The sequence below is a fragment of the Rhea pennata genome, chromosome 3 (genome assembly GCF_028389875.1).
Source record: "Rhea pennata isolate bPtePen1 chromosome 3, bPtePen1.pri, whole genome shotgun sequence".
NCBI lineage: Eukaryota > Metazoa > Chordata > Aves > Rheiformes > Rheidae > Rhea > Rhea pennata.
Genome location: NC_084665.1, coordinates 31,412,226 through 31,439,459, shown reverse-complemented (window position 1 = coordinate 31,439,459; position 27,234 = coordinate 31,412,226). Strand labels below are relative to the sequence as shown.

The following is a 27,234-nucleotide window of genomic DNA, read 5'->3' as shown; positions in this document are numbered from 1 at the left end:
CCAGTGCTCCCGTGTCCGCAGGCAGGCCAGGCTCCACGTACAGTGGTGGCGCTACACCCGGGGCTTCTTTGCTGCAGGAGTGGGACGGGGATAGGGACAAGGCAGGAGGTGAACAACCTTTCTTTCTTCTCCCCAGTGATTTTTCTTTTCCATCTTTTCCCCGAGAAAGGCACTGAAGCATAACTAGGCGGAGGTGTAACCAGGCAGAGCTGATGCTCGGGTAGTGTTGGCCTCTGCTGTGGCATAATAAATCTGCTCCCCATCTCCATGGATTGACGTGATAAGTGATTGCATGCTGCTGATCCTCCAAAGCCCCCCCCCCCCCACACACACACCTCCCCAACTCTCAGTTCATTAAATTGTAGTAAAGTACTAAGGCTTCTCTCATAGCCTGGAATGTATCGTAGCTCAAATGTATTTCTTGTGTTTCGCTTCTAGGTTTAGGAAGAAATTTATTGCCCAGATCTTCTGTGTAGACTCATGATTTGAATGGGAGCAATCTTTTCCCCAGATTTAAGCCATGGGACTGGGCTTGTTCTGGTATCATCAGGCTAAGGAAGATAACCTCAGCCCTCCACGCCTGCCCCCTCCATCCCCTTTTAAGGGTATATCCAACATTTCTCAGACAAGTCTGAACTATGGGTTAACCTAATATGTATAGTCACATTGAGCTATTCTAGCGATGCCCACGGTAGTCTTGATGATGATTGAGTGCCCTGTGGCCTCTTAACTTCGCAGTGTACTTGTCACTCGATCAGCAGATGCTCTGGGCTGCTAGTTTGGTATCTGGAGGGATGAGATTGCTATTTTATACAGACTACTACGTTGCTTTCCAAGATCTGACAGGGTGGGGGGAAGATTGTGTATGTTTCATAAGTGTGTGGTATTAAGAACATTATTTGAGAATGAGCAAATTCAAGCTGAGAATGCTTTGGAGTTATGATTTCATGTTTATTGGAGTTGTGTGACAGTTGACAATGTAGTTGTTTGTGGCACAATCTCATTATTGTGCCTATTCCTTTGTAAATGTTCTTGTACGTCTATTGACTCATGACGAAACTCAACTCTAAGGAGCACTTGCATGTTTGTATTACAGCCTGAAACAGTTCAACAATGAATCCCCGAGTGGGAATTTCCATCTCCACTTATCCCTTCCATCCCCTGCAGTGGATTATCTGTATACATGTGGCTCATACTTTAGATGGGTTTATTAACCAGGAAGGTTCTACTTCATATCCAGGTCCTGGACACACTGTACGCTGAGGCAGGAGGAATGCAGCTCCTTCATGTGGGAGTTTGATCATTGCAGCATATTCTCCTTGCTGCCTGCAGATGGGCATTTGCTCACTGACCATCTTGTGCTACCAATTTGGAACATATGGAAACTATTTGTAACCCTACTGAAGCAATTCGTAAGATTTTATTTTTATTTAAACATGGTAATGAACTGGAAAGCACTGTGATTCCCTTGCACAAAAGTACGGTTCCAGCACCTGTAAATTAAAGGGGATGAGCTGTAGTAAAATTGCCTTCTTCCTTTAAAGTTTATAAGAAAAAAACTGTACAGCCATTTTTTTGGCTGTTACTTCCAAGCAGGAATTGAATAAGCAAGGAAAGATCATTATAAATGTGGTTTTAGAGGCAGTTCAGCTTGAGACAAAGGGATTTCTTCACATTCAACCTCATTAGTCTGATTACTGGGCTTGTAAAATGAAGCATGAAAATGAAACATGACGTTGACATGCATTGATTGTACTAAAATCTACATGAACTGCGGGTTGGAAATGAAAGTATAATCTTCTCTGAACTGTACAAAAAGTTAAGTTTTGAAAGTATGTGAATTACATTGCTTGTAGCTCTTAAGGGGAAGCACTAAGAAGCTGAAAAACCCAAAGCAATTCAGTAGGGGTTTTTTACAGCACAGAAAAATCTGAAGATGTGACAAAGTTATTAGCAGGAGGTCACATTGGGCAGGATTGTTTTAAGATTGGGAGGAAATGCAAGAAGGTCTATACTGATTTTTGTTTTAAATGTTGAGAGAGTAGTTGACATTATTTTCAAAAAAATCTTCTCTATCCTGCTTACTTATGTCTACAAATGCGCTTTGTCATGTTTCCTTGGTTATTATAAAAATACCTGGTTGACTGGATCTTGATTGGAGATGCCGAAAGTAGATTGGGTTTGATGTTTCCAGTACTTCGACTAGTTCAGTTGCTTGGCACTGTGTGATGAAGGTGCACCATAGTCTCTTACATTTCGCCTTAGCTGTAGAGCTACAACATACTATCTTTAAAATCAGTTTTCGAATGCCTACTCTTAGAGCTTAATCCTACCGATTTATATGTATTTGGGTATGGGTTGATTTAGTTTTACATGTATTTTGTACTTTCAAAAATGCAGTTGTCAAGCTTTATTATATTGTGCTGTGTGAGAGTGCATGATGCTCCATGTTCTTGTTCTGTAACTGGCTTTAAAAAATGAAAAAGAAAATCTGAACGTATGTTTTGGTGCTGCTGCAATGTTACTTTCCGAGATGAGTCAGTACAAACACTGTCCCACAGCTCCTTTTGCAGTTGTGTGGTCTGCGTTTCCTATAAGAGCGTCTTGAAAAGGGTTTTCTAAATGCTTTGGGGCATTGTGAAAAACCAAGTTGGCAATATTCAGCTAGGAGAGGACTTCAGCCTCTTGGTAATTAGGGAGCGAAGGGCCAGGCTGCAGGTTCAGGTAATGCAGGTAAGTAGCCGATCGCCGTCACGTTATCTGTTGAGAGCGGGTGAGAGCACCGGCTTCTAGACAGGGTCTGGCAAGCCAGGCTCTGCTTGAGGAGCCCTGCTCTGTTCTGCACGCCTGCAAAATAAACCTGCGAGCTGTGAAAGTAGTGCGTCGCCAGGCTTATTTCCCACTCCTGCTCTGTGCAGAAGTGAGTTGTGCATTACCTGTGCTAAACCTAAGTTTCACCTAGGGTTTCATGGAGATGGCCAATGTTGGGGACGATGCATGAAAGGACCAGCTTGCCCTGCAGCTCCAGGGCCACCGGCATTTGCCCTGTGCGGGGTCGGCGTGCTGCCAGCACGGGCCAAGAGCACCCTGCACCCGGCTGCACAAGAGCCGTTTCTGGGGGGCTTGTGAACGATCGCCCTGCAGCAACTGATTTGTAGCTGAGGCTTTGCAGACATGTGGGATTTATTTCCTTGGCGTGAGTCATGGCGCAGTTTTGCCTATTGGACTCAAAACAGGGACTCATTTCCATGGAAAGGGGGCTCCACGTGGGAGCAAGGGGCGAGGAGAGGAAGGTAGATATCCCGTCTTGGTTTCCTTGACCATCTCTGGGAATGGCTCAGCTGGAGAAGGTGGAAGCGTTTCCGGCACGCAGACGTGGCATGTTTGGGATTGTACGAAGCATCGCCACCGGGGAAGGCATTCTCCTGGGAGGCTGGAGCAGGTTTCAGGACCAACAGTCTAAATACACCCAGCGGGCAGCCTGCCAGACACCAAGGCACCTGCTCTCCTTCTCGAGCATTGAACACAGGCGTATTTCACTCTATTTATTATTTTCAGCATCAGCTTGTGGAATTTAGGTACTGAGCAGGACAGAAGAAATCCTGGGTGAACAAAGCCTTATTTAGGAGTGTGTGTGCAGGTTTCTAATACAAAACCTCAGAGCAAACAAACTCTGCCCGCCAGGGGCTGTGCTCCAAAAGGGAGAATGAAAGCACTGTTGGCTTGAATGTTCCTTCTTTCAAATGCACATAAATACATTCCAGGTATTTCATTGGTTCCTGATTCCTCTGCTGGTTACCCAGATGAGTAATCTGGTGACTTTCTGTTTTTCTGAAGATGCTTTCTTCTTAATTTTTTGCATGAGGAGAGGAAAGACCTGTAAGGGGTGAGGTTGGAGAAGTTGCTCTAAAAATGAAAGTGCAAGTTAAAGTGTTTATTAGATATATAAAGATGTAATTGATGGTGTGCATAAAGCCAGGCTTTTGTCTACCTTGCAGAGCATTTGGGTGGCTTAGCCTAGGCTAAGACACTGCTCACTGTGCATTTGAGAAAGGTAGAACGTGGTGCCGGGTAAGAGCAAAACCCGTATATAGTTTGGCTATGTAGTATATAGTTAAGGTGTTGCCTACCATAGAGCAGAACCTTTTCTGCGGCAGAACAGGAGAGAGGTTTGGGAGAAGTTTTCTTTTTTTGACCAAAAACTAGAGTACTCAGTGTTGGTGTCCCCTTTATCTTTAAAATCTCTGCAGTGATCCAGCTGGCTCTAAAAATGGTGACACTGTGTAGTCCACTGAATTGTGTACAAGTTGTGTTAAAAGATGTAAATATGGTAATAAATAGGGGATTTGTGTAGCTAAGGAAAGCACATCTTCATGTTTGCAATTGTAACTAAAATAACAGAGTAAACTGTTTTCATAGTAAACTTGTTTTGTTTTCTGTTAACTCTGATATGTTTTGGAGGTTGCAGTTAATGACAGTACTATCTATGTTAGCAGTAAGATGATAGATACAATTAGCATTGCATGCCCTTCCAGGAAAGAAGCCAACAGATGCCATATGACATATCTGAAAATGAACAGCGACTGCATCTATTTTATGCTTCATTTGATGCAGTATAATAATGTTGTGGTGCTGCCCTTGGAGGAGGGGCTGAATTAAAAATACACGTATTTGAATTATCATAAGGCTTATCGTATGATGCAGCTTTTGTGGTTTGCCACTTAGAAGTTCACACAAATTCCAGCACCAAATAATGCCAGGGAGCTGTTGGCTTCAGGTTGGAGTTTTGGCAGTTGTGGTTGTTTTGGATTTGCACTTTCCTCTTCCATGTAGAAGTTGCCCTTTATGAACATCTTGAGAAAAAGAGTGCAGGACTTTTAAGCAACTCTTTTTTCACTGAAGAATCGTAAATAAAATCAGTTGCCTAAATAATTGTAGATGGGAAAAATGTGACCTGTCAATGTCTTTAGATGCAGCCTTATTCTGGAAAACTTAGTTGACGTGTCATTGTGTTCATTTTACTGTCAGTGTCTCTGGCTGATGTACAAGTGGATTTTAGTTTGTTTGCGAGAGTTGTAAGTTGCTGACTTACACATTGGATTCTTATTGGTCATTTTTCTTTCAAGGTATGCTGGTTTGTTTTTTTTTTTTTTTTCTTGTTTTGTTTTTAGGGGTTGTTTTTATTGAGCTCTGCAATGGGTAATATTTGGCATGAGTACATCAGGATTCTCCAGAGCTGAAAGTGTAAGTGGATACAGCTGGATTTAGAAATCACTCTCTTAAGCCTATAGCAATTTTTTTTGTGTGTCTATCAAGCATGTAGTGGGATGGAGAAGCACTCTGAGGGGAACACTCACCTCTGCTGATCAGAGGCTTGGGTTTTGTCCTGAATGTTAAATTAGTTGTGTGGGGAGCAGGTTTGGAGAACCACAAATTGGGATTCTCTTCTAGCTACTGTTAGTCCTACTGTGCTAATAGGACTAAAAGGAGCAAAAGCATAAGAGTTTAGCTGCCTGGGGAAATAGCTCAAGTCTGCTGTCATTCCCAAGACTGCAGTCTGTCACCAAAACGAAAAGAGACCAAATGTGCTTCTGAAATTTGTTACAATTTTCCATGAAGGAAGCGTCAAGGAGATGATGAAAGAGAAACTCTGTGAGCCGTAGTCACCTTTCTCGTCTGCACTGACACCAACGCTTGCTTGAGCAGCAAATTGAAACAGCCATGTAGGAGCTGAAGAAAACATTTGAAACTGATTGGTAGCGTTGTCTAGCTCTCAGGGGATGTGCTAGCCTCCTGTGACCACAAACTTGAAATCTGCTTTTAGGCCAGGGCAAGGATTGTGGTCAGCCATGCCCAGCGGAAGACCGGGAATGGGCTTTGTTTGGAAAATCTCAACGTGAGCTCAGGTGAGGAGCTACAGAAGCAGGTGGCTTGGGCAAAAAGGGCTGCGTGTCGGGCTGGTGGCTGTATCAAGCTGCCAACCAGGGCAGGATCTCCAGGGATGAACCTGAAAGAGCCCCACTGCGAGCCCAGGGATTGGTGCTGCAAACTGCTGCCTGTACCAGGAGACACATAGAGATGGGGTGGCTTCAAGCAGGCCTGTGAGGTGGGGAGAGTAAGAGGGGCAGGGGGAGGCAGCCCACCATGGAGACCGGAACATCAGAGTGCAGGCTAGAGTGCAAACTGGGAGCTAGAGGCAGAAATGGGGTCTGTGTTAGAGAGAAGGTTCGGACTCAGGACTAAGCAGAGAAGGCTGCTTGCTGCAGTGTAGAAGCACTTTGAACAACTGAGAGACAGGAGGACTCGAGATGCTTGATGGGTGGGACTAGCTGGGCTTGCTGGGGGCTCATGTAGGACCTTGAGGCCTTCTGCGATTACTTGCTCCAGAGTGATGCTGATAAGCCTTGAGGGGCAGCTTCAGAGGCAGGTTTCTGGACTCCACCACAGCAGACTTCTCTGTCAGTTTGCCTTTCCCAGTCCTGTGGGGGAGCAAGTTCAGTCACTTGAGCTGTCAGTGCAATGCTTTTTCTTATAAAACACAGCCACTGCCAGTCCTTTGCTTCCAGTCACATTAAAAATCATGATATATAAAAAAACGTTTAGGGTGTATGTGCTTCTTGTTTTCTTGTGTTAATGCCTTTGAGGATCTAGCTTGCCAGCTTTGTTTATAGCTCCAAGACCTAAATACAGACTTTTTTTTTTCTTTAAATGAGCCTGTTTAAATGTTTTTGATTTTTTTTTCAAGTGTGACCCAAGCCTAGGCAGTTCTTCCAGCCACTGTGGCTAAGACACAGCAATTTCCATAGCAAATAGCATACAAGGGAGCGAAGCCACTTTTGGTGCATCCAGCCGCCTATTACTTTCCAGTGCCAATGGCAGTAGCTGATGCCAGCTGGTTTGCAGGTAGTCCTTGCAAGCCAGATTCAGCCTTGTGCTTCTGAGTCCTAACAAGATACCTTAACAGCTCTTCACCACGTTACTAATGGAAAGGCATTAGTGAAGAGAATTAACTAGCTCCTTGATTACAGGAATTTCGGACTTCAAGAAAAATGTTCCATGTGAGACGTGTGATAAATCACAAGCTGCCAAAACTGCAGGCTGGCTTTCGGACAGGAGAAACATCACTGATGCCTTGAAACAGTACAGCTAATGTTTTTTTGATATTTATATGAAGCCATTTTTAATGTGATTACACAGAAATGGGGTGCATACCAAATGCTAGAGCTTCTTTTATAGCTGCAGTTGACTAAGAGAAAAAAAAAAAACAGTACTCCATTACAGAAAGCAGGAATAATGAGGAGAGCCCAGGGGTGTGAGAATGCACGCGTGGATGCCCGTGGAGGTGGCAGAAACCTGCAGGCACGGATGAGCCCACTGGGCTCACACGCAGGCCCAGATAACTAAAAGGCCTGTGTGTTGGCTTGCACAAAGGGAGCAAAAGCTCAGAAGGGTTGACAGGTTTTGCTATTGTAAGAAAATATTGGTAAGGCTTTTTTTCTTTTTTTTCCCCTTGGAAATCATTTCTTTTTCTCTTGGGAAGTCTACAATAGTGTTGGGGAAAAAAGGAAAACAATGCTGTTTATTTAAATGTGAGTATTTCTGCATCTCTACTGTTGCGCTTAACAGAATGATCTCTGGAGTGCTCAAAAAAAAAAAAAGTCTGCTGTGTATGTGAATATATGAAGTAACTGATGAAATTTTCCCCAGCTAGAACAAGAGAAGTCATGTGTTAGACCAAAGTGTTATCCAGTGCTCTTGCAAAAAAATGTAATGGATTACCTACTCTCCACAGATCTCAGCATTGCTTAGGAAACTGGGGGCTTGTCTGAAAAGATATACTTTGCTCTGAGTTATTTGGACATTTTTGCTGTTTTGTTAGTGATCATGTTTTATATGAGCATATTGAGAATTCCCTGTAATGTTTTAACTGTTTGCATGATAAACAGCATGAATCTTACCTACATGAAATATATGGAGCAGTTGGGGAAAATGAGAGAGACAGACAGACAGACGGACTCCCACTGCTGTTCAGGGCATGGGCTGAATGAGCTCCGGATGAGGGAGGGAGGGGTGCGTTAGCCCAGGTTTGCCTGACAGGCGCTGCACCCACCTGCAGACCGTAACCATCCCGTGGTGGAGCATCGCCTCCTGCTACCTCCTGCTACCTCGAGGGAGCCACAGCATTCACGTTTACTATGTCTTTATTATTCAAGTAGACATTACAAAGAAATAGTGCAAACGTTGTTAGGTTTCCTTGTGTTCCTCCCAAAAACGCCTCTTGAGGTTTTGCTAGGGTCTGACTTTGAACAGCAGCTGCGGCAGTGATGGCTTGTTAAGTGTTTGTCCTTCGCATGCAGGACAGGTTCTGCTTTGTCACCCTGATACCAGTTTGTTAAATGGGGGGGTCTCAAGAAAAACTCCACTAAAACTATGCATTTAAAACTTAACCCGAGTTGGGGCAAGGAGGGCTGACTTGTGGCAGTGGGTTTCTTGCCTTTTTTCCACTATCCCATACAGAAATTCCTTTTCCTTTGCATTTGAAAATAGAGCAGTCCTTGCCATTTTTTTTCCCTAGTACTATCCTTAAAATGGCTGAACCATTTTTAAACTTGTTTTTTCTTAAAAAAAAAAAAATGTTTTGAACATTTGTTGGAATGAGCAAAAAAAAGATGAACTTGAAAATTAGCCCAAGTCATGAGATTATGACAAAACTGTACTACCTGGTTTTCAGCAGAGCATAGTAAATGTCAGCCAACATAATTGTGACTATTTCTGTCTATGCTGTTAGAGATGCCAGATTATAATGATAAGATATGTTGCTTTTAAGCAGCGAAAGATGCACACGGAAATAAGCACGTCTACTGGCCTACTGAGAGAAAAAAAAAAAACTCAAAAAGGTTTTGAGAAAAATCTTAATAAAACACTGTTAAGCAGAACAAAGCTCAGCTATTGATGCCATCTGTATATTACGTTTCTGGCTAGCGTTTGGGTCTTTTTTGGTACAGAAATTGCAGTAAGAGGTTGGCTCAGTAGGACATTCATATGCAAACACAAAGCTGAATACCATGAGGAGGCTTTTGCGGCAGGAGAAAGAAGCAGCAGCAAGCTGTAGGCAACAGTGGTTCTGTTCTTTGGGCAGTTATTTGAAAGGGGGAAGTGGAGAACAGTTGAAGCTCTTTGGAAAAAAGCGTGCTAGCAAGCATCATCAGCTACATTTGAACACCCAAGAACTAGCACCCGATGGTTTGTGAGCGTAGAGTAATAGCAGTATGTGATTAAACTATAACCTTGCACGACTGGGCCTGACCTCTTCTGATCAGTGCCTATCTAACTGGTTGGCTTTTCACCGACAGAACTGTCAAAGTGTCCCAAAGGTGAACTGGCGGCTTTAAATGGGAGATAAGGTCCACAGCACCAGCCACGCTGCACTGCCAGGCGTTTGCTGCAAACTGATTACTCTTAATTACGACAGAGCTAGAAGCAAGGGATTGTGTTTTACTTTTTTTTTTTTTTTTTTTTTTTAACCTCTGTCCAGCCTCCCATCTATATTAAATGTGGAGATGAGAGGCACTGCCCCCTCCATAGGCAGATAGTTCAGCAGCTTCACTGTTGAGCTGTTTTAAATGGCATTAGGTGATGGGTTAAGCACCAGCGACTGCCACAGAATCCAGTTCAAATTTAAGTGTGTGGCTGAAAGTGAGATTCTTAATGTGTCGATCAGTATTACATGATCAGTGTCAACTACACAGGCAAAAAGTAAAATCTGTAAGGACCAAGACAGCCAAGACTGGCGTGCACAACGGAGTCGTGACAGGGGGCTGGGTGAAGTAGCAGCATGTCTGGTGGAAAGCTGTTATTCATGGACTTGTCAGGATTGCCAGAATATGACAGTTTATGTTACTGCCACAAAAACTGAAATAAGGATTTGTAGCAACTCAGCCTCTAAAAATGAAAGCACATGCCTCTAGGCAACCATTCATTTTGTCAAATTGCTGTTCTTGTTGGTTTTTTTGTCTTGTTGGGTGTTTTTTTTCTTGAGTAGCGTTAAAAAAGACACCCTTACCTCCTAGACAGAAATCCATTTTTGAAATTGGTGCAGATATCTGAATCGTAAGAAAGGTTTCAGAAGACCAGTCTGCAGGGCATGTACACGCTGTTGAAGGAAAGCTGGATTAATCACCTGAAAAACCCTAGCACAAGGTTGACAGTTTGCGCCTTTGTCAATTTACTTCCCAGCTTTCAAATACAGATAACTTGTTTTGGTCTTTCATTCTTTAAAGATCAATGCAAACCTTTATTTTCTATAAATAATTTAATAAATACTTTTGTTTTACAATGATACAACAAATGACAAATTCATAGCAAATGAGTCGCAAAGAATTTAGGATCAGTATACTTTAATAAGGTATCAGTGTCAAAATACATTTCCTTATCAAGTTAAAGTTCCCATACAGTTATAATATTGTCAATAAGAATTCAGCAATATAGATTATGAAATAATTATGATGAAAAGTATGATTAATATTAAGACATGGAATATTCTTTCAGAGTGTTTTAGTAAACTGTTAGGGTATAACATTTTTAATGCTGAAACTACACAAATAAGAAACAGAAGAGCAGTATTCAAGTGTCATTAATCCTTGAAGCCTTTAAGTCCTTGCCACTGCAAATAATTTGTCAAAGCTGGCTTGCCAATTTTCATCAGATTTGATGCTTACAATATATTTTTCCACATAATTATAAGTAGGTTCACTTTAAAAGTAGCTTATTTTTGGTAATAAACTCTTCAAAGATCTGCCTGCAATAGGGGACTTTTTTTTAATGTTATGTACCAATAGCAAAAGAAGATCTTCAGCTTTGTTTTTTATATATATATATATTTTTTTTTAAGAGCGCATAGTGTACATGGTTAAGATTAACTTAACAGAATGATCTCTGAAGTGCTCAAAGAACTCGAGGCTCCTTCTATGCAAGTGTCAGTGCATGATAGAGGCAATTTTAGAAAACAGGCTTCAGTGGAATTGGAAGTCTGAGAAGGACAGCTTTGCTCTAAGGACTGCTTTATGGGCCAGACTTTTACCTTGTGTAAATTGCCACTGTTCCATTTTCTTCAATGCAGCTACAATGATTTATACCAGTGGAGGAAGGAAGCTGAAATATTTCAGCAAATATCTAGGTTTGTATGGATTTCAAAGTCAGAACTGCTCACCTGCCTTTTATTAATGTTAATATTTTTGCTGCTTAGGTAGTCTGCAATTTATTCCTTCACATCCTTTGAAAATATTCAAAGCCTTATTTTTTTAAAGTATGTGCATAATGATGATGATTGATGATAACTGAATGTGGATGATAGTTGAAAAGTTCGAGATCTGAAAATGGCTGCCTTTTAATGACATTTCAACTATTGATTAATATAAGGCAAGTTAAAATGATAGAGAACTGTCTGCTAGCTACTGATCTCACTACACAACCCTTAATTCTTTTTTTTTTTTTTTTTTTTTTTTGTCTACTTATAATTGATCAGCCTAATACACTGGGAAATACTACTTTAAACTTTTAGTTTTAATGAATCAGTATTGTAGGTTATATTGCTAGTTGGCATATAAAACATATAAAAGCTAACAACACTAGTCAGAAGTGTTAGTACTGGCCGCTGGTCAGACTCTGAAAGTATCAGCAACGCTATAACAAATACTATAGTTCTAGCAGAAACAGCTCTTAAAAAGTTGTTGTGTCCAAGATATAGCAAAAGTACCAAGAGATGATTAACAATTGACCCAGAGAGAATTAAGAAAAACCCCTCTGTTTTGTGTAAAAATAAAAGGAACAAAACAAGAAAGCCCCATCAAAAACCAAGACACAAGTCTAAATCCTCCACTGGGGTAAATCTGTAGGACTCCCTGGTCCGTAGAGCTAAGCCAGGTTAAGTCAGCTGAGAATCTGGCTTGCTTCTGAGGAAAAAAGCTTACGACGTGCAACTTTCACAGATACCCACAAGCATTGCAATTCACCATTCACATTTCTTTCAACAAAGTGTATTAAAATAAGGGAAAAGGGGAGGGGTCAGAGGGCTGTATTTTTTTTCTTCAGTATGCTTTTCCAGAAGCTATTACAGTTACAATATGATAAATGCTGGTAAATAGAAAGACTCAAAGGATTTTCATTTGGCAGATCAACAGAAAACTGTGGTTGGAGATCAAATTTGTTTCATTTATCTTTGGCAATAAAAAGAAATCTTTGCAGTACTGCAGCCAAAGTATCACATGATGAGGCATTTATACCACAGCCTTTTATTAGCATAAAAATTGAAGAAAATTTTAGAGTATAAATTACAGGCAACGAGATAAGGGGAGGGCAATCAAACTCTCTAAACAACACTTTAATTGCAATAGAGAAAATACAGTAGATGTATTTCTTTATATGAATAATAAAGTGAGTAACTTCAAAAGGCCACTATTTGGTAACGTGGACAGGTTCAATATCTAAGTAAAATCCTGTAAAAGTGTATTGGTATTAGAAATTGTCTACTTGCAAAAATATATTTAAAAACTGAAGCTGTTTGAACAGTATAGGCCGAGGAATATTGCAGGATTGCTCAGGTTGCCTGGTCCAGAGCTCTGAGCAGTTCACTTCCCTGCAGGAGCGTAGAACTGCCCAAAACGGGGACATTAACCTCACAGTCATATCTCGTCAATTCAGGCAACAAATATGGTTCAAAGGAGGGCCCCAGCAGACGACTTGTCATACCTGAAATAAATAGATTATTCAAGTAAGTAAGTGTTAAGTAAGACCAGAGAGAGAAAGAGAGGCCCTGTTTCCTCTCCTTCCTCTTCTGTTTACACCAGTTAATTTTATTCTGTGTTTAAAAGTCAATATGCCTCAAACCAATAGTTACAGTTTTCAGCACAAATCTATGCATCAGACTGCCTTCAGCTGCTATAGGAGTGTCACACTGACACTTTGTGAAGCTTTCCACCTCCACCCCCACATTCAGGCTGCTTGAGGAAAATGATACTGGCTCAAATCAAGAAAGGAGTAGTAAGCAACAATTTTCTAAATTCACACTGTCTGTTTTGTTTTTTCTTTTTTTCCCCCTTTAATTTTTAGAAATGCCTCCAACTCACAAACCTCTGGTATCAATGCTGCACTTAAGTTTAGTACAACTTAGTCAATCCCATCATAAGGCAAGAATATGCAAGAGGATGACTGGACCTCTACGATAGAGAGGTATTAACTAACTTCAGCTGAAATGAAGGGCATAAATCATTTCCCCCACCATATATAGCAAATGTAAGCATTAAAGTTTCAAACTAAACAGAATTCATTTTTCACTCTACAAAACAGTTTATATTTGCTTCTAGGTTTATCATCTTCTCTAGCTCCCCCCCCCCCCCTTCAAATCCCTATTTTTTTTCTTTTTTAATGTTTCCTGTCATGGCATCAGCGCTGGAACTAAACTGCAGTACCTTCCAAACTCTCTATTTGATCGCTCTTACCTGACACTTTATGAGTTGGCTGGACAGTAAAGTCCTGATAGTGGGAACTGTAAAACTGAGGGGGGAAAGTTCCTGTTTTCAGACTCTCCCCAGGACTGCCACAGGGGGGTGGTTGTTGCTGCTGCTGCTGTTGCTGCTGCTGCAGTTGGTTCATTGGTTGGCTCAGACCTCTTGAGTTACAAATAAACTCATCTTATTTAAAGAGGGAAAAAGACAAAAAAGGTAAATTAAGCCTTTGTTATGTGACAGTAGATAACAGTAATGCAAAGCAAAGTGATCATCTTCTTGAGGTACACCTGCATCCTGTAACAAAGGAAGTCCAGAAGCAGTGCTAGCTCTGGAGGCAGCAGTGCACTCAAGGTAAGTTTGCATAATGAAACACAGTGTTGTAGAGAGAAAGTATCAGTGCAACTTTTCTAGCTCTGACATGTCCACGCCTTGGTTCAGTAAGCAATGGTGTGAACATGTATGAAATGATCTACTTGGCCATTTTCAAATGTACCTTGAACTGTTCAGCTCTTAGTCATATAACCTGATCTTTAATTTTAGCTTATTGTAAATTTTACAGGGCTTGTTGACATTACCTTCCTTTTGAAAGAGTTTTTGTTTCTATTCAAACTGACTTAAAATTTTGTTTTTGCAATGTACAGTCTTGAAACAATTTATTTTGTCTTACCAGTAAGAACACTTGTGCTGAGAGACTTCTTTTCTGTAACCAAGGAACAATTTTCACCTTTTAGAAATTTCATTCTCTTCCACATTAAATGAGACGGGTTAATGACAGATGGGTCGCCCTAGAATTTGAAGAACAGCAAAATGAATAAATACATTCATGATCTTGGTGTGCCCAATATTTTGAAGGGAATGCATTTCTATGGTTACCCCACTCAGTTGTTGCAAGGCTTGTTCTTCATAATCCAGTTGTCGCTTCAGTTTCAAACTGTTAGACAGAGCAATTCTCGCAGGATTTATGTCTATGCGTCGTTGCCCAAAAGCATCCAGTGGCCTGTTAAGAAAAGATCTCTGGGTAAGTGAGCAGGCAAGCAGATCTAAACCACCTTGTTCAGTTACAAATTCTTCTTTCATTTAAGGTGTCTTTGACATGTAACAGTAGATTGACCTCAAGCATTTGATCAAATATTTTTATTTGTCAGTTGTTTCACAAGCCTTGGAGACTTTTGACTTTTTGGATCAAAGACTAATGAAAGTCTGGTATAAATTGTCTCTAGGAATCTCCAGACAGACATAAAAATGCTGTGGAATAGAGTCATGCAATTTTTAAGTATAGGGATTTGAGAGCCATGCCTATCCCCTTGTTTTGCATACTAAGTCTGGACACAAATGTTGCTGTTCAGGGACAAACCTTCTCTTTCCGACTGCAAATTCAGACACTGGTATTTCTGCCAATAACTAAAAACCCCCAAAGTAAGCTTCAGGTAAGCTGCACAGCTTTATGTTTTTAAATGACCTGTGCTATTTTGTACAGTTAAGGTATACACTCTGCACACAGTTCAAAAGCTCTTTGAAAAAGGTAAGAAACTTATAGGGCTGTAGGCTTTGATCTACAGTTTCATCCAATGCTGTCCACATGTGTAAGAAAGTGACCAAGGTAAGGAAGGCTGTAGAAAAAAAATGCAATTTTAAATCTTAGTTATAACACTTGCATGTAGCGACAATAAATGTACTTGTCCTATTCACTGTTCTTCCTTCCCTCTCTCCTGGTTTCTATTGTGCAAAAAATACATGCAAGGTAAAGTAAGCATGATTCTCAGCTTTCTGCTGGATCATGCTCTCATCTGTAGGTTTTTCAGAACTTTTCTAAACTGCATAAAGTAAAGCTGGTTTTGCAAATCTTGTGCAATTTTTTTCTGGCCAACAGAAAACCCACTAATGTCTCCTTACAGGTAATGAAAAGTTAACAGCCCACCTCTGCTGCCACTGATGTTCAGAGCTGTTCAGACTTCTGTTCAAAGCACCACACTGATTTCCCCATAAATAGAGCCTGAGCTGCCAGTATTCCTAATGCCTATCTAAACAATTTATTCCGTCTGAACTGATAAGAAGAATTTTTCAAGATTATGACCAAAAAACCTTGAGTAAAACACACAGTAACAACACAGAACTTCTTACCTTTTTTTATATGTAGGCACGTTGGGAGAATGTACAGGTGGCCCTGAGGGGGAACTTGATAAAGATCCTGAGTATTTATCCATGAGTCTCCATTTAGTAGGAACATATTCTAATGGGGGATCAGGTGGCCACTGGGTGTTTGGTCTTCCTCCCATTGAAGATAAAGGAGTGCTGGCTTGGTCATGGTATGGTGGAAGTGATGATCTACTCATATTGTTGAAGAACACAGATGACAGAGATCCATGACCAGGGTTAATGTTTTTATTTGATAGCTGTGGGCAATACTTCTCTGGGAGGAACTCATTCTGTGAAGCAGAAGCTAGGGGTTGGAAGATGGTACTCATGCTACTTAGATTCTGCTGGGTATTTTGTGCACTTTCAGAAAGAGGACGTTCTTCTTGGCAGATTGGGCTGAGCTGGAAATCTTCTCCATCCATAGGAATGTAAGGAGCCAAGGTTTCAAGGTCCAGTTCATTGAAATCAGTCTGCACAAAAATGAATTATGGAGGTTCTTTAAGTCCATAAAGAAAGGTTAATAATAATTACGGCAGTCAGTGTTACGTGAAATACTAGTAGATACAAGGCTGAAGAATCATCATATGCTAAATTTACTTAATTAACCAGGCAGTTTCTATTTATAGACATGTCTTATTTCTGTGAATGGCATATATGGTCATCATATCATAATCAGTAAAGTAACAGGATAAACTGAGGCAAAAACCCTGCTAGACTCCCAGATAAGCAGTATTTGCTAGAGCAGCTTGAAAACACCCTGGAACATCAGTGTGATGTGAACTAGATCTTGTATGTCACTGAGCTATGAAACACACCTAAACAAGCAGATACTGAATTTGACAGAATTCAATTTTGTAGGTGTCAGGTCTTGCACTGATTTTGATCCTGATCCACATTTTATCCCTCATCTCTGTCCATCCTTTCTACTGGTTTTTTTTGGTTGATCCTATGTCCAAACTTATACTAAAATTTCTTTGGGATATGGACTTCAGCCTACCTTACTTAAATCCATAAAGAACCTCCATAAAGTCCATAAAGAAGGATTAATAATAATTATGGCAGTATCTTTTACTAAGTAAGTTTGCAAGTTACTCTGGCAAATCGAGGTACCTCATTTGGGCTAAAGACTTCGTCCTCAGACTTTCCATAGGACTAATAGAAGGAGATGAGTGTCTGAGGTCTCAGCAGCGCCTGTTCCCTTCTCTTGATCGTTGAAGAAATGTAAACGCTTAATGAAGGCATTTCAGTTGAGTACCTAAAGTTAGGTGTGCCGAATCAGGCCTACAACTTTTATCCACTAGCTTGCTTGATGTAATGTGGTACCAGTGGAGGACTAAAAGAGTTAATAATAGAGGGAACATCTATACTTATACTCTGATTAGGGTGTAAGGAGATGGAGACTGCAGGGATGTCACTTTATGTCCAAAAAATTTCTGCATTTGTCTGACCTACGTGGGAACAAATCCTCCAAGAGTTTAGTCAAGAAGAGTATGTCCAAAGTGGCAGGTTTCATTTTAAAGTTACTGGAAATATGTGGGTACAAGGGGTGTTTCTTTTTCATTTTGAGATTTTGCAGGACTTAAGTTTATTTATATTTTTCATCTAGAAAGGATGTTTACTGGCTAGTCATCAGATGAGATTAAAAAAAAAATGATGCTGCTTGTTGTATTCCTTATCTAGCCCACAGAAGCTTTCACAGTCTGAAGGCTGTCAGCTTGTTTTTTCTTAGCTATTTCATCAGTGACACCAAGGGCCAGAAATTTAGACCTAAGCTTTTAGAAGTGTATGGTTTTGTTGCTATTGTGTCTCAAAATCTTAATGTACATGTGCAAATGTGGCTTGCATGTTATGTACATACAACGTGCATCTCTACTACCTGCTAGTATGGGACTGATTTCATAGAATCAGTAAGGTTGGCAGCGACCTCTGGAGATCATCTAGCCCAAACCCCTTGCTCAGCAGGGTCACCTACAGCATGTTAGACAGGGTTGCATCCAGGCGGGCCTTGAAGATCTCCAGAGAAGGAGACTCCACAACCTCTCTGGGCAACCTGTGCCAGTGCTCCGTCACTCTCACAGGGAAGAAATTCCCCCTCACGGTCAGGCAGAACTTCCTGTGCTTCAGTTTCTGCCCACTGCCTCTTGTCCTGTCACACGGGACAACTGAAAAGAGTTTGTCCCTGTCCCCTTGACACCCTCCCTTCAGGTGCTTATACACATTGATAAGATCCCCCCTCAGTCTTCTCTTCCCCAGGCTGAACAGGCCCAGCTCTCACAGCCGTTCCTCACAGGGCAGGTGCTCCAGCCATCTGACCGTCTTCATAGCCCTGCGCTGGACTCTCTCCAGTAGCTCCATGTCTCTCTTGTACTGGGGAGCCCAGAACTGGACACAGTACTCAAGATGAGGCCTTCCCAGGGCTGAGGAGAGGGGCAGGATCACCTCCCTTGACCTGCTGGCAACACTCTTCCCAATACAGCCCAGGATACCATTGGCCTTCTTGGCCACAAGGGCACATTGCTGGCTCATAGTCAAGTTGTTGTCCACCAGCACTCCCAGGTCCTTCTCTGCAGAGCTTCTCTTCAGAAGGTCAGCCCGCAGCTTGTACTGGTGCATAGGGTTATTTTTCTCTAGGTGCAGGACCCTGCACTTGCCCTTGTAGAACCTCATGAGGTTCCCCTCCGCCCAACTCTCCAGCCTGTCCAGGTCTCTCTGAATGGCAGCACAGCCCTCAGGTGTGTCAGCCACTCCTCCCAGCTTGGTATCATCAGCAAACTCGCTGAGGAGGCACTCTGTCCCCTCATCCAGGTCACTGATGAAGAAGTCGAACAGGATGGGACCCAGTCCTGAGCCCTGGGGGACGCCACTAGCCACAGGCCTTCAACTAGACTCCACGCCACTGATGACGACCCTCTGAGCTCTGCCTTTCAGCCAGTTCTCAATCCACCTCACAGTCCACTCGTCGTAACTCACACTTCCTGAGCTTATCTAGGAGGATGTTATGGGAGACAGTGTCAAAAGCCTTGCTGAAGTTAAGGTACACAAAGTCCTCTGCTCTCCTCTCATCTACCCAGCCAGTCATTCCATCCTAGAAGGCCATCAGCTTGGTTAAGCAGGAAGATTTTTTTAGTTCCTTACCTGGGAGTTGCACTGACTCTTTGATTCTGTGTCCATGGCAAAGAGTTTTTCAATCACCTCAATCTTAAGATCTTCATCCACAGAACTGTAGTAGTCCCCTGGGCTGCTTGGCTACACAGAAATAAAAATCCGTTATAAGCAGCAAGACAACCACAGTACTCAGTTAACAGCATGCAATTTGTATTGTGCTCTTCAGTAACAGATCTTTAATATGAAAGGCAAATGGGAAGACTGTGTATACAGGATCCTCAGAACCCAAAAGTGTGCACTTCTATCTATCGCATCTAATAGAGGAACCTAACTGTCTTGCTAGGTTAAATGTTTCTGGCAGCTCGGACCAGCACCATGAGATGTACGCTATTAATTATTTTTGTCGAGAAGGAGACGCACTTAGCACTGTCCCAGTGTCCTCACTGAAACTGGATATCATCTAGTAGAGGCCTGCTAAGAGTGCCCTCCAGCTCTTGGGGGCAATGGCCTGAAAGTCACTGCGTTAATTCTTGCAGTGGGGAACTTCTGTGGACCCGCTCTCAAAAGCTGGAGCTGGGAAACTTCCTGGAGTAAAACTATAGCTTCTAGTCAACAAACAGAAAGAGGATAGGTCTAGAGGAATTTTGCTTTGTGACTACACTATCTGACATCAGCACTTTATTTAAGGCTAACTCGGTGAAAGGTGGTAGTGACTTTTGCTACTAGATGTAAAAATTACTGAGGGACAGCTGGGAGAAAATAAGGATTGCAGTGTAAAGGTAGGCATAGTTCCCACATGATAATTTCAAATTGATACAATTCATCACAAATTGATATTTAAGATAAAATGCAGTGCAGCAGTGATATAGATACACTGGCCCTTTTCATAAGCACTGAGACAAGATTGCTAACTTGGAAGTGTCATCTGCACACACTGATGAGAGCTACATACAAAATTTAACTTGGAATTTTTTTAAAAGCTCTTCTTACCGTGGAACAACTACTGTTGCTGCTTGCACTTGGAGTGCTGCTGCCAGGTGCAATTTGAGGCATTGTAAAGGACGGTATCGTCAGTGTTTCACCTTGCGCAGCGTGGCTCTTCACTTCCACTGGCCACGGCTTGCTTGGTGTCAAAACAGCACTGCTGAAGGCAGGGGAGTCTTCAAACTTCTGTGTCCCTGCGTGGAGGTTTAACAATATTAATAGATGCTTCTGGCTTGATGATCTAGTGCTGTGTTATCATATAATTGCAGCTATTCATTAAAAATAAACCCTGCTCCTAGTTGCCATGACAGTAAGTTGGCATAGGCTTAATGTATATTGTTTAGTCAGCAAGAAAGACAGATTCTGCTCTCATTCACAGAAATTTTCCACTGGTGCAAGCATGTGGCTTTCTATGGCCACTTTTGCTGATTTATACACACAGCAAACAGACCTGGCCTACTACATTCCTAAATGTAGGCTCATCTGTGGTTCTTTGTTTCACAAAATTTATTTATAGAAATACTAACCAAAATCCAGGGAAATAATGGCATCGCCGGGTGTTGGTGCCAGCTGAGCAAGTTCTTCTGGTTCTTCCTTTAATTTAGTAAACAAGAAGTCACTCTTCTCAGCCATGGGGATCCCATTCTCATAGGTGGTGCTCATCGTCATCAGGTGAGGTTTAAAGAGAGACTCCGTTTGGTCCATAGAGAACACAACATCATTCTTCTCAATTTCACTAACAAGAAAATAGGTTTTAGGCATTTTGCACTCTAAAAAAAAGAGATGTGGATAACATGGGTAATAAACTCTTTAAAAATCAGGCCTTTAAAAATGTTTTGGCCTCTCTCAACTTGAATGCCAGACTCTTGACAGGCCAGGCATGGTTCCAGCGTTGCTGAGCACCACAATCTCAAATGACGCAGAGAATGTGGTCAGGATTTCTGTGGGAATACTCAATGCTTTGTTGTTCTGGTTTTTAAAGGGATGTAGCTGAGGCTATAATGACCCAGACTATCACTCAATTAAGTATTTCCTATTTTGGCCTCATCTATGACCAAAAATACTTGAGCTTTGCCAAACTAACTATCTTGTAGTCCTGATTTTTTGAGGAGGAACGTAACTTTTCCTAGCAACACAAGATACAATTACTACTCAATTTTATCTCTCTCTGTCACAGTATTGGAAAAACAAAATATACTATATTATACAACCAAATCTTTAGTGCAGGTTTTGTACTTCATTCTACTAGGAGAGCAGTGACCGTAGAAAGATTGCAGTGTATTTTGACAGCTTGCATGGCAATAGGCACGCCACATTTTTAATCAGTGTCTAACGCTGGTAAACAAGAAGGAACAAATATGACTAAACTGATTTCAGAACACCTCCACCGAGTAAATAACCAACCCCTTCAAAAAAATTCCTCTCGATTACTGTGCTCCTTCCAGTGCATGAATTCCCAAGGGGTTTCCATGCTCTGTGCGACTTACCTCAGCACATAGTTGACACAGACGATACACTGAGGCTGCAGGTTGCGCGTGTTGTAAATCACAGTCCCTTGAGTCTCCAGCCATACGTATCCACCGTGCTTGGCAAGCATTCGGTACTGGCCAGTCACCACTTGACCTTTTGTGCACACTGAAAGATGAAGGCAGGGAGATATTGATAACGGAGCAGCACAAGTAAAATAAGTAATGCTTGTTTTAAATAAGGCTGCTTGCGAGTTTTTATTATGCAAAATGGCAGAAATTGCACTGAAAATGTTTGTTAGCATGGCTGCTTAACAACAGGGAAGATCAGCCACTGAAGATGGCTGGCATTTGAGGTTTTTTAGATAGCTAGCATTTATTTTAATTTAAGATCCTAATTGTCCTCCCCCAAAACAATGTCTACTGACTGCGAGTTTCTCCAAAGCCCCTATTGTAGATGCACCTCAATTTAGGCTCCCAAGATGACATGTAGGAAAGAAAAATTATCCATGCAAAACAGTCAGTAGTTTCCATATTTAGGTGATGCATATTCCCAAGAGCCAGATGATTTAAAGGAAAAACACAGGAAGTCTCATAGCTTAAATCCTTATCTATCCTCTTTTTGTGCCTTGGAGTTAGCAGCTGGAGATATCAATGTTACAAGTAAAGCGAAGATGTTACTAGCAGGACATGGGCCTTACTTATGATGCTGAAGAAATAATATCACTCTGGTATCAAAGCCACGAGTGATAAAAGGGACTGTTTGTTTGCCTAATAAAGAAAACAAGGCTGAACTATTTTATTTCTCTGGCTGTTTGAACTGTGTTGTTACTGTGGCTCTGTAATAGTTTGAAGACAGCAGGCTCAAAGGAGCCAAGACTCATATGAAAAACAACTAAATAATGTTAATATAAGTCCCAAGTATTTTTTGACCTGTTTGTGAATCTCAAGCAATAAGTTGACAGTAGTACAATTCAGGTTTAAGATATTGTCAAGGTGCTTGAAAGGTGATGATCCCCCCCAAAGAAGTTTTTTCATAATATCTGAAGAGAAAGAGATTCCAGTATGGAGTTTTGGACTTCTGAGATGTAAGGTTTTATGACGTTGTGCCTCTTGTCAACCCTTTCTTAAAAGTAATTAATAGTGTTGTGCAATTTAAAGTTGTCAATTGAGGAAAAATATTATTGATCAACAGTGATACGACGAGGGCTGAAGCATGCAACCACTGTTAACTAACTAACTAATATCTGCTGAGAATTGGGCTTGTAAGCAGAAGCAGTCAAGCTGAGCGGGTACTGGCACAACTGAACCCCTGAGCACTTTGGCAAACTTTCCTTTTAAGAAGGTTTTGTACATGAAAACAGTATATCATCAAACTAATACACTAAAATAATTTGACTAAGCAAGACTGGAACTTGGTTCTTTGTACAGAAAAATTCCTTATGAATGTGGTCAGTAATAGCAGCTATTTTATTTAACAGGAGTTTTTCCTACATAACCACCATGCAAATGTACAGTCCAGGCCTGTAAAATGTAACACCTGTTTTGCAGATAATTGTTACTGTGTTTCTCTTCCTATAGCTGAAGTTTGTTGGTTTGTTTTCTTCCTGAGTATTTAATCATCCTACATTTATTTAGATAGAGTAGAACATTACCTTTATTGATTAAATCCTTCTGGTGGAACAAAATCAAAAGGCTTTCATTTCAAAGTGTTTCAGTAACTGGACTGTTCTGCTCTGCTTGTGAAACATAATTACACTGCTTCCTAATCATCAGCTCATCAATAAGAGTCATAGTGTAGGCGCCTGTTGCATTACAAAGAAGCTTTTTACTGCTTTAATCTTTTTTATTATTATTATTCGAAGCATGTCATGTTCTGATATAATAAAGTACAGCAGAATCCCTCCTTGGAGTAATCTTGCAAATTACTAATACACTTGTAAACGCTGACTTTGTTACCAACTCTGTGCACAAGTCTCTGACTTGAGAGTGAACTTCTTGCTTTCTTATTTAATATACATTACCTGTATCTTGATAGAATTAGGAACAGCCCAATGAAATATGCTGAAATTATATGCCTTATCTTTGGCTGAGGAAAGGGGGGAGAGGGGGCAGGGGTGGACAATTGGACACAAAGTTTGTTTTTTAATTGCTGAGAAACACTTGAAAAATATGAATCATTTGGAAGGCTTGTCAAACGTCTGCTATGTACTTCCAAGTGACATGTCCCAGATGGTCACATTCAGCTCCCCACTCAAGTCAAAAGCAAAATTCCCAATAGCTTTAATGGGAACAAGACCAGACCCTAAATGGAAGTAGTTATAGACTATTAGTTGCTGAATTGGAAAATGTAGCTCTGCAGTCAATCTTTTGTGTAGTTTTTTTGTAATCAGACAAAGATTTTCATCTTGCTTGCATAACCTGTGAAAAACTGGGTATGCTAAATAGTGCCAAATAAATTCTAATCTTCCATTTGATGAAGACTAATTAGGTCTTTCATACTGTATATGCAGCTATGCTTCCAGCCAAGAACACAAACACTATTATGGCTTTTTTGAATGCCGTGTTGTTGTTTCATCTCAAGAAAAAAGATCGCAGTATAGTAAAACTGCAATAAGCATGACTTGTCAGTAAATTGGAGGGAAAGAGAGGGAGTGCATTCTGCTTTATCTAAAAGACTCATTTGAGGTTTCTCTCCCTCCTTCTCTTCAAACTTGTGTCTCCTCCCTCTATTTCCTATGCATCTTTACAACACAGCAGTTAGTTGGCATTGTCAGAATTGATGGCTGTGCTGCTGCATGAACATACAGTCAATGCATAGCATATGTTTAATAAAAATGATTGTTTAAAAATACAAGTGCGGTGAACATGAATTTCATGTTTGGTTTTGTATTCTGACTCGTGTCTCTTTATAAAATGTATAAAGGAACATGGCCAGGGAGAACTAGTAAGTTCTGTACACCTGCTTGGTTATTCTGTGCACTAGCCAACATCTCATTAATATTGGCATGCATTACGAAACTGAGGAGTTTCCTATTCAGAGGACTTATAGACCCTTGCGCAGTCACAGCTTGTTACCTCTTTGCCTTTGTGGTCACTCAGCAAGATGGTGGTAAGCTTAACTGTCCTAGAAGACACAGGGCACATTTAACTCTGTATGACAAAGAGAGTCCAATTTGCTGATGATGTAAACTGACCATCCTGTTATGGGCAACAGCATTTACCAGTTTAGCATGGCAGAGTTTGGTCCATTCCTTCCAACAGTAGAGATCATCCGTGCTGATCATGTGGTACTATGTACACTATGGAATCACCCACTGTAGTCTGAACCTAAATATTTTATTATCCACATAGTGCACAGCGCTTTTGAGCAGCCACGTGCAATTTTGATAGTGTAACCGATTCCTTTAGACCTTCCTTTGACCACTTCATGATCAGGCCTCATGCCTAACAGCACATGTTTGCAGGACACGGCCCTATTCAGTAGCCACAAATGGCATCTAGATGTAACTTGTGCTCTGCGTGAGCTGAAGGTAATTGTCAGAGTGAGGAGCAACCTCTGTCAAAGCCTGCTTAAGACAGTTGCTAGAACCTATCCCGAAATCTTTACAGGGATGAGTTTCGACTCAGTGGTCGCATCTAATTCATTGCCACCATGGAGTCTCCCTCCTGTTACCCAAGAGGTTGCCAATGCTCATTCCAGTCCCCTCTGGCACGGTCCCTTTCTTACAGATTTAACTCAGCAATCGGAAACCACCAACGCAGCAGCCCCACTCATTACTCACAATGACTCTTTGATAACTCAGTGTCGGATATGCACCCCCTGCCATATCCCCTGCCTATGGGTACCACTAATTACTTTTTGCTGTTAGAAGTATAAATAGATTTCCTAAAAAACAATTTTAACAAAGAGATTTCAGACAACTTTCCATAAGTATGGTATGATATTTTTTTTGACAGCTCTGGAAACAGGATGAGTCATACCAACACTGTTCTACAGCATAAACTTTAATCACTGCCAAATATTTTTTCAAATAACATTTCAACGGTAAGCTGTCCTGTATCCTTGCCACTATAGCTAATACATATCCCTTGTCCCTGTCAAACGGTTATTTTTTGTTGCTACTTTTCTCTGAAAAGTACAGGAATACTTCTCGGGGGGAGTAACTCCCTACAGGCATATGATGTTAGTCATGGGCTTTTTTGCTGAGACACAGCAACCTAGATCATAGTAACTCCAGGGTGTTTTTTTTCACTTATGGACTCCAGTCGAGCAGCTCTTTTCTTTTTTCAATAATAAAAACAGCAGAAACAGCCGTTGTACTGGTTCTTTCCCAACAGATCTCCCATGCATTAGTTCAGTGGTTATAACAGAAGTGGGAAATATCATTTGTACATCAGTGCATCTACGCTGTCTCCAACCACAGTGCCACCTTTAAGGATCGAAACCTAAGATGTGTCTCAAAATGACTTGATTCAAATCTTATGTGAGGGAGAGGAAGTGTGATTTTGTGGCCTTTTGAAGAGGGTTATCGGATAGTCAAGCTAGTATTGCCTAACTCAAAAGTTTTTCCAGTTTTCCCATGATCCATGTTATCCCTTAGAGAGAGAAGAGATTCTCTTAGGAGTAACTGTCACCCAAACTTAGTTAAAAGTATGGCAAAATCAAACCTGTGGAAGTATCAGCAGCAAGTTTCAGCCAGACATACCCGGTAGCACAAAAGCTTCTTCTTGCAAGTGGTAAATTCTGCCCTCTGAGAATATACGCACATGAAAACCAGCCTCACACACAAGGTGTGTTTAAATTTTCAACTACCTATTGAGGAACCTGGAAGCTGTGCTTTTTGTGCAAACTGCAAAGAAAAATAAGAATATGACTTACAGTTCTGATGACTTTTGGTCATATTCTCTGAGTCCAAGGCATGGTAGAACTCATATGCTGAGCGGCCCAGTAGCTCCTCTGGATGGTAACCAATCAGTTCGGTTATTCTTGGTTAAGAGAAAAACAAACATTTTAAATTCATGTTGCCCTAGCCTTATGTTTACATGTGAAGAGCAGCTATTAGTTCTAGTCCTCAGACTCACAGAGCCAAAACCACACTTCGAAAAATTTGAAATTTCCTAACACATGAGGAGCTATCAAGGATGTCTAATCATGCTCCAAAATGTTTCTGTGTTCAGAATAAATTGCCTTTTACTACTTCTGTAATTAAGATTCTTAGGGTAGTCATTACATGTGCTGCATATTTTCCCAGGCCTACTGCATAGTAACTCTTACAGAAAAATGACAGCTGGAAAACCATTGCTTACAAAGTGATTTTCTCAAAATGACATTTCTCAAAAGAGATTTCTCGAAATGTCTACTGCATACAGAAATCCCCCACTACCATCATTTGGAATAAAACACATGCAAGGAAGAGGGTGACACCATCAGATTTAGAAGTATATATATTTTAAAAAACATACATAAAAGGGTTAATTCACAAAGGGTATTACATTTAATAAAATAAAAGCGCAAGGTGAGAAATTAATGGTGGTTAAAAAAAAATTCGCTCTTCTATTTAGTGTTTCTCAATTATATTAAACTTTAGCTCATGGATTAGGTTACTTGGGTGAGTAATCCACAAACTAAGTAGGATTTTATACAAAGAAAGCCAAGAGCTCCAGAACTAGACTGTTTTCAGAGCCTTTATGAGTGCTCTGGCGAGGCAAGATTTCTCACAAGTTCCTGAATAAATAAAAAGAGCTCATCAAACTGTGTAGCCAATTTTCTCTTAGTAAGGGAGTAGCGGTCTGGTTTTCCTAAATTACATTTGAAATACTGTCACACACAACTTTACAGGAAATACGGTTTGTAACAAAACAAAATCCTCTATATGCTGTCAGAAGCAAAGATACCATATCTGCTGGGAAAATAAGGAAACATCCCTGTTGTTTCAAGTGAACCGCAATGCTCGTGCATGCCTTTTCCTACTTTCTAAACAGCAATAATAACTTGCAATTTTGCCGAGAGCAGCAGCAAAAACAACTTCAAACGA

General features: G+C 41.0%; 1 protein-coding gene and 1 long non-coding RNA gene across 2 annotated transcripts in view; one reads left to right on the top strand and one right to left on the bottom strand.

Annotated features, from left to right (window-relative positions):
• LOC134138373 (uncharacterized) overlaps positions 1-27,234 on the top strand; it is a 60,077-nt gene that overhangs the window by 28,584 nt on the left and 4,259 nt on the right. The gene's annotated exons all lie outside the window — the stretch shown is intronic.
• Positions 10,381-27,234, bottom strand: part of EPAS1 (endothelial PAS domain protein 1) — a 77,951-nt gene continuing 61,097 nt past the window's right edge. The window contains exons 7-16 of the mRNA XM_062571925.1: positions 26,079-26,185; positions 21,218-21,365; positions 20,258-20,466; positions 19,737-19,924; positions 18,777-18,887; positions 15,627-16,111; positions 14,379-14,502; positions 14,173-14,290; positions 13,497-13,688; positions 10,381-12,747 (exon numbers count right to left, since the gene is read on the bottom strand). Of these exons, the coding sequence (XP_062427909.1) occupies positions 12,596-12,747; positions 13,497-13,688; positions 14,173-14,290; positions 14,379-14,502; positions 15,627-16,111; positions 18,777-18,887; positions 19,737-19,924; positions 20,258-20,466; positions 21,218-21,365; positions 26,079-26,185 (1,834 nt within the window). The 3' untranslated portion in view covers positions 10,381-12,595. The remainder of the gene's footprint in view (positions 12,748-13,496; positions 13,689-14,172; positions 14,291-14,378; positions 14,503-15,626; positions 16,112-18,776; positions 18,888-19,736; positions 19,925-20,257; positions 20,467-21,217; positions 21,366-26,078; positions 26,186-27,234) is intronic.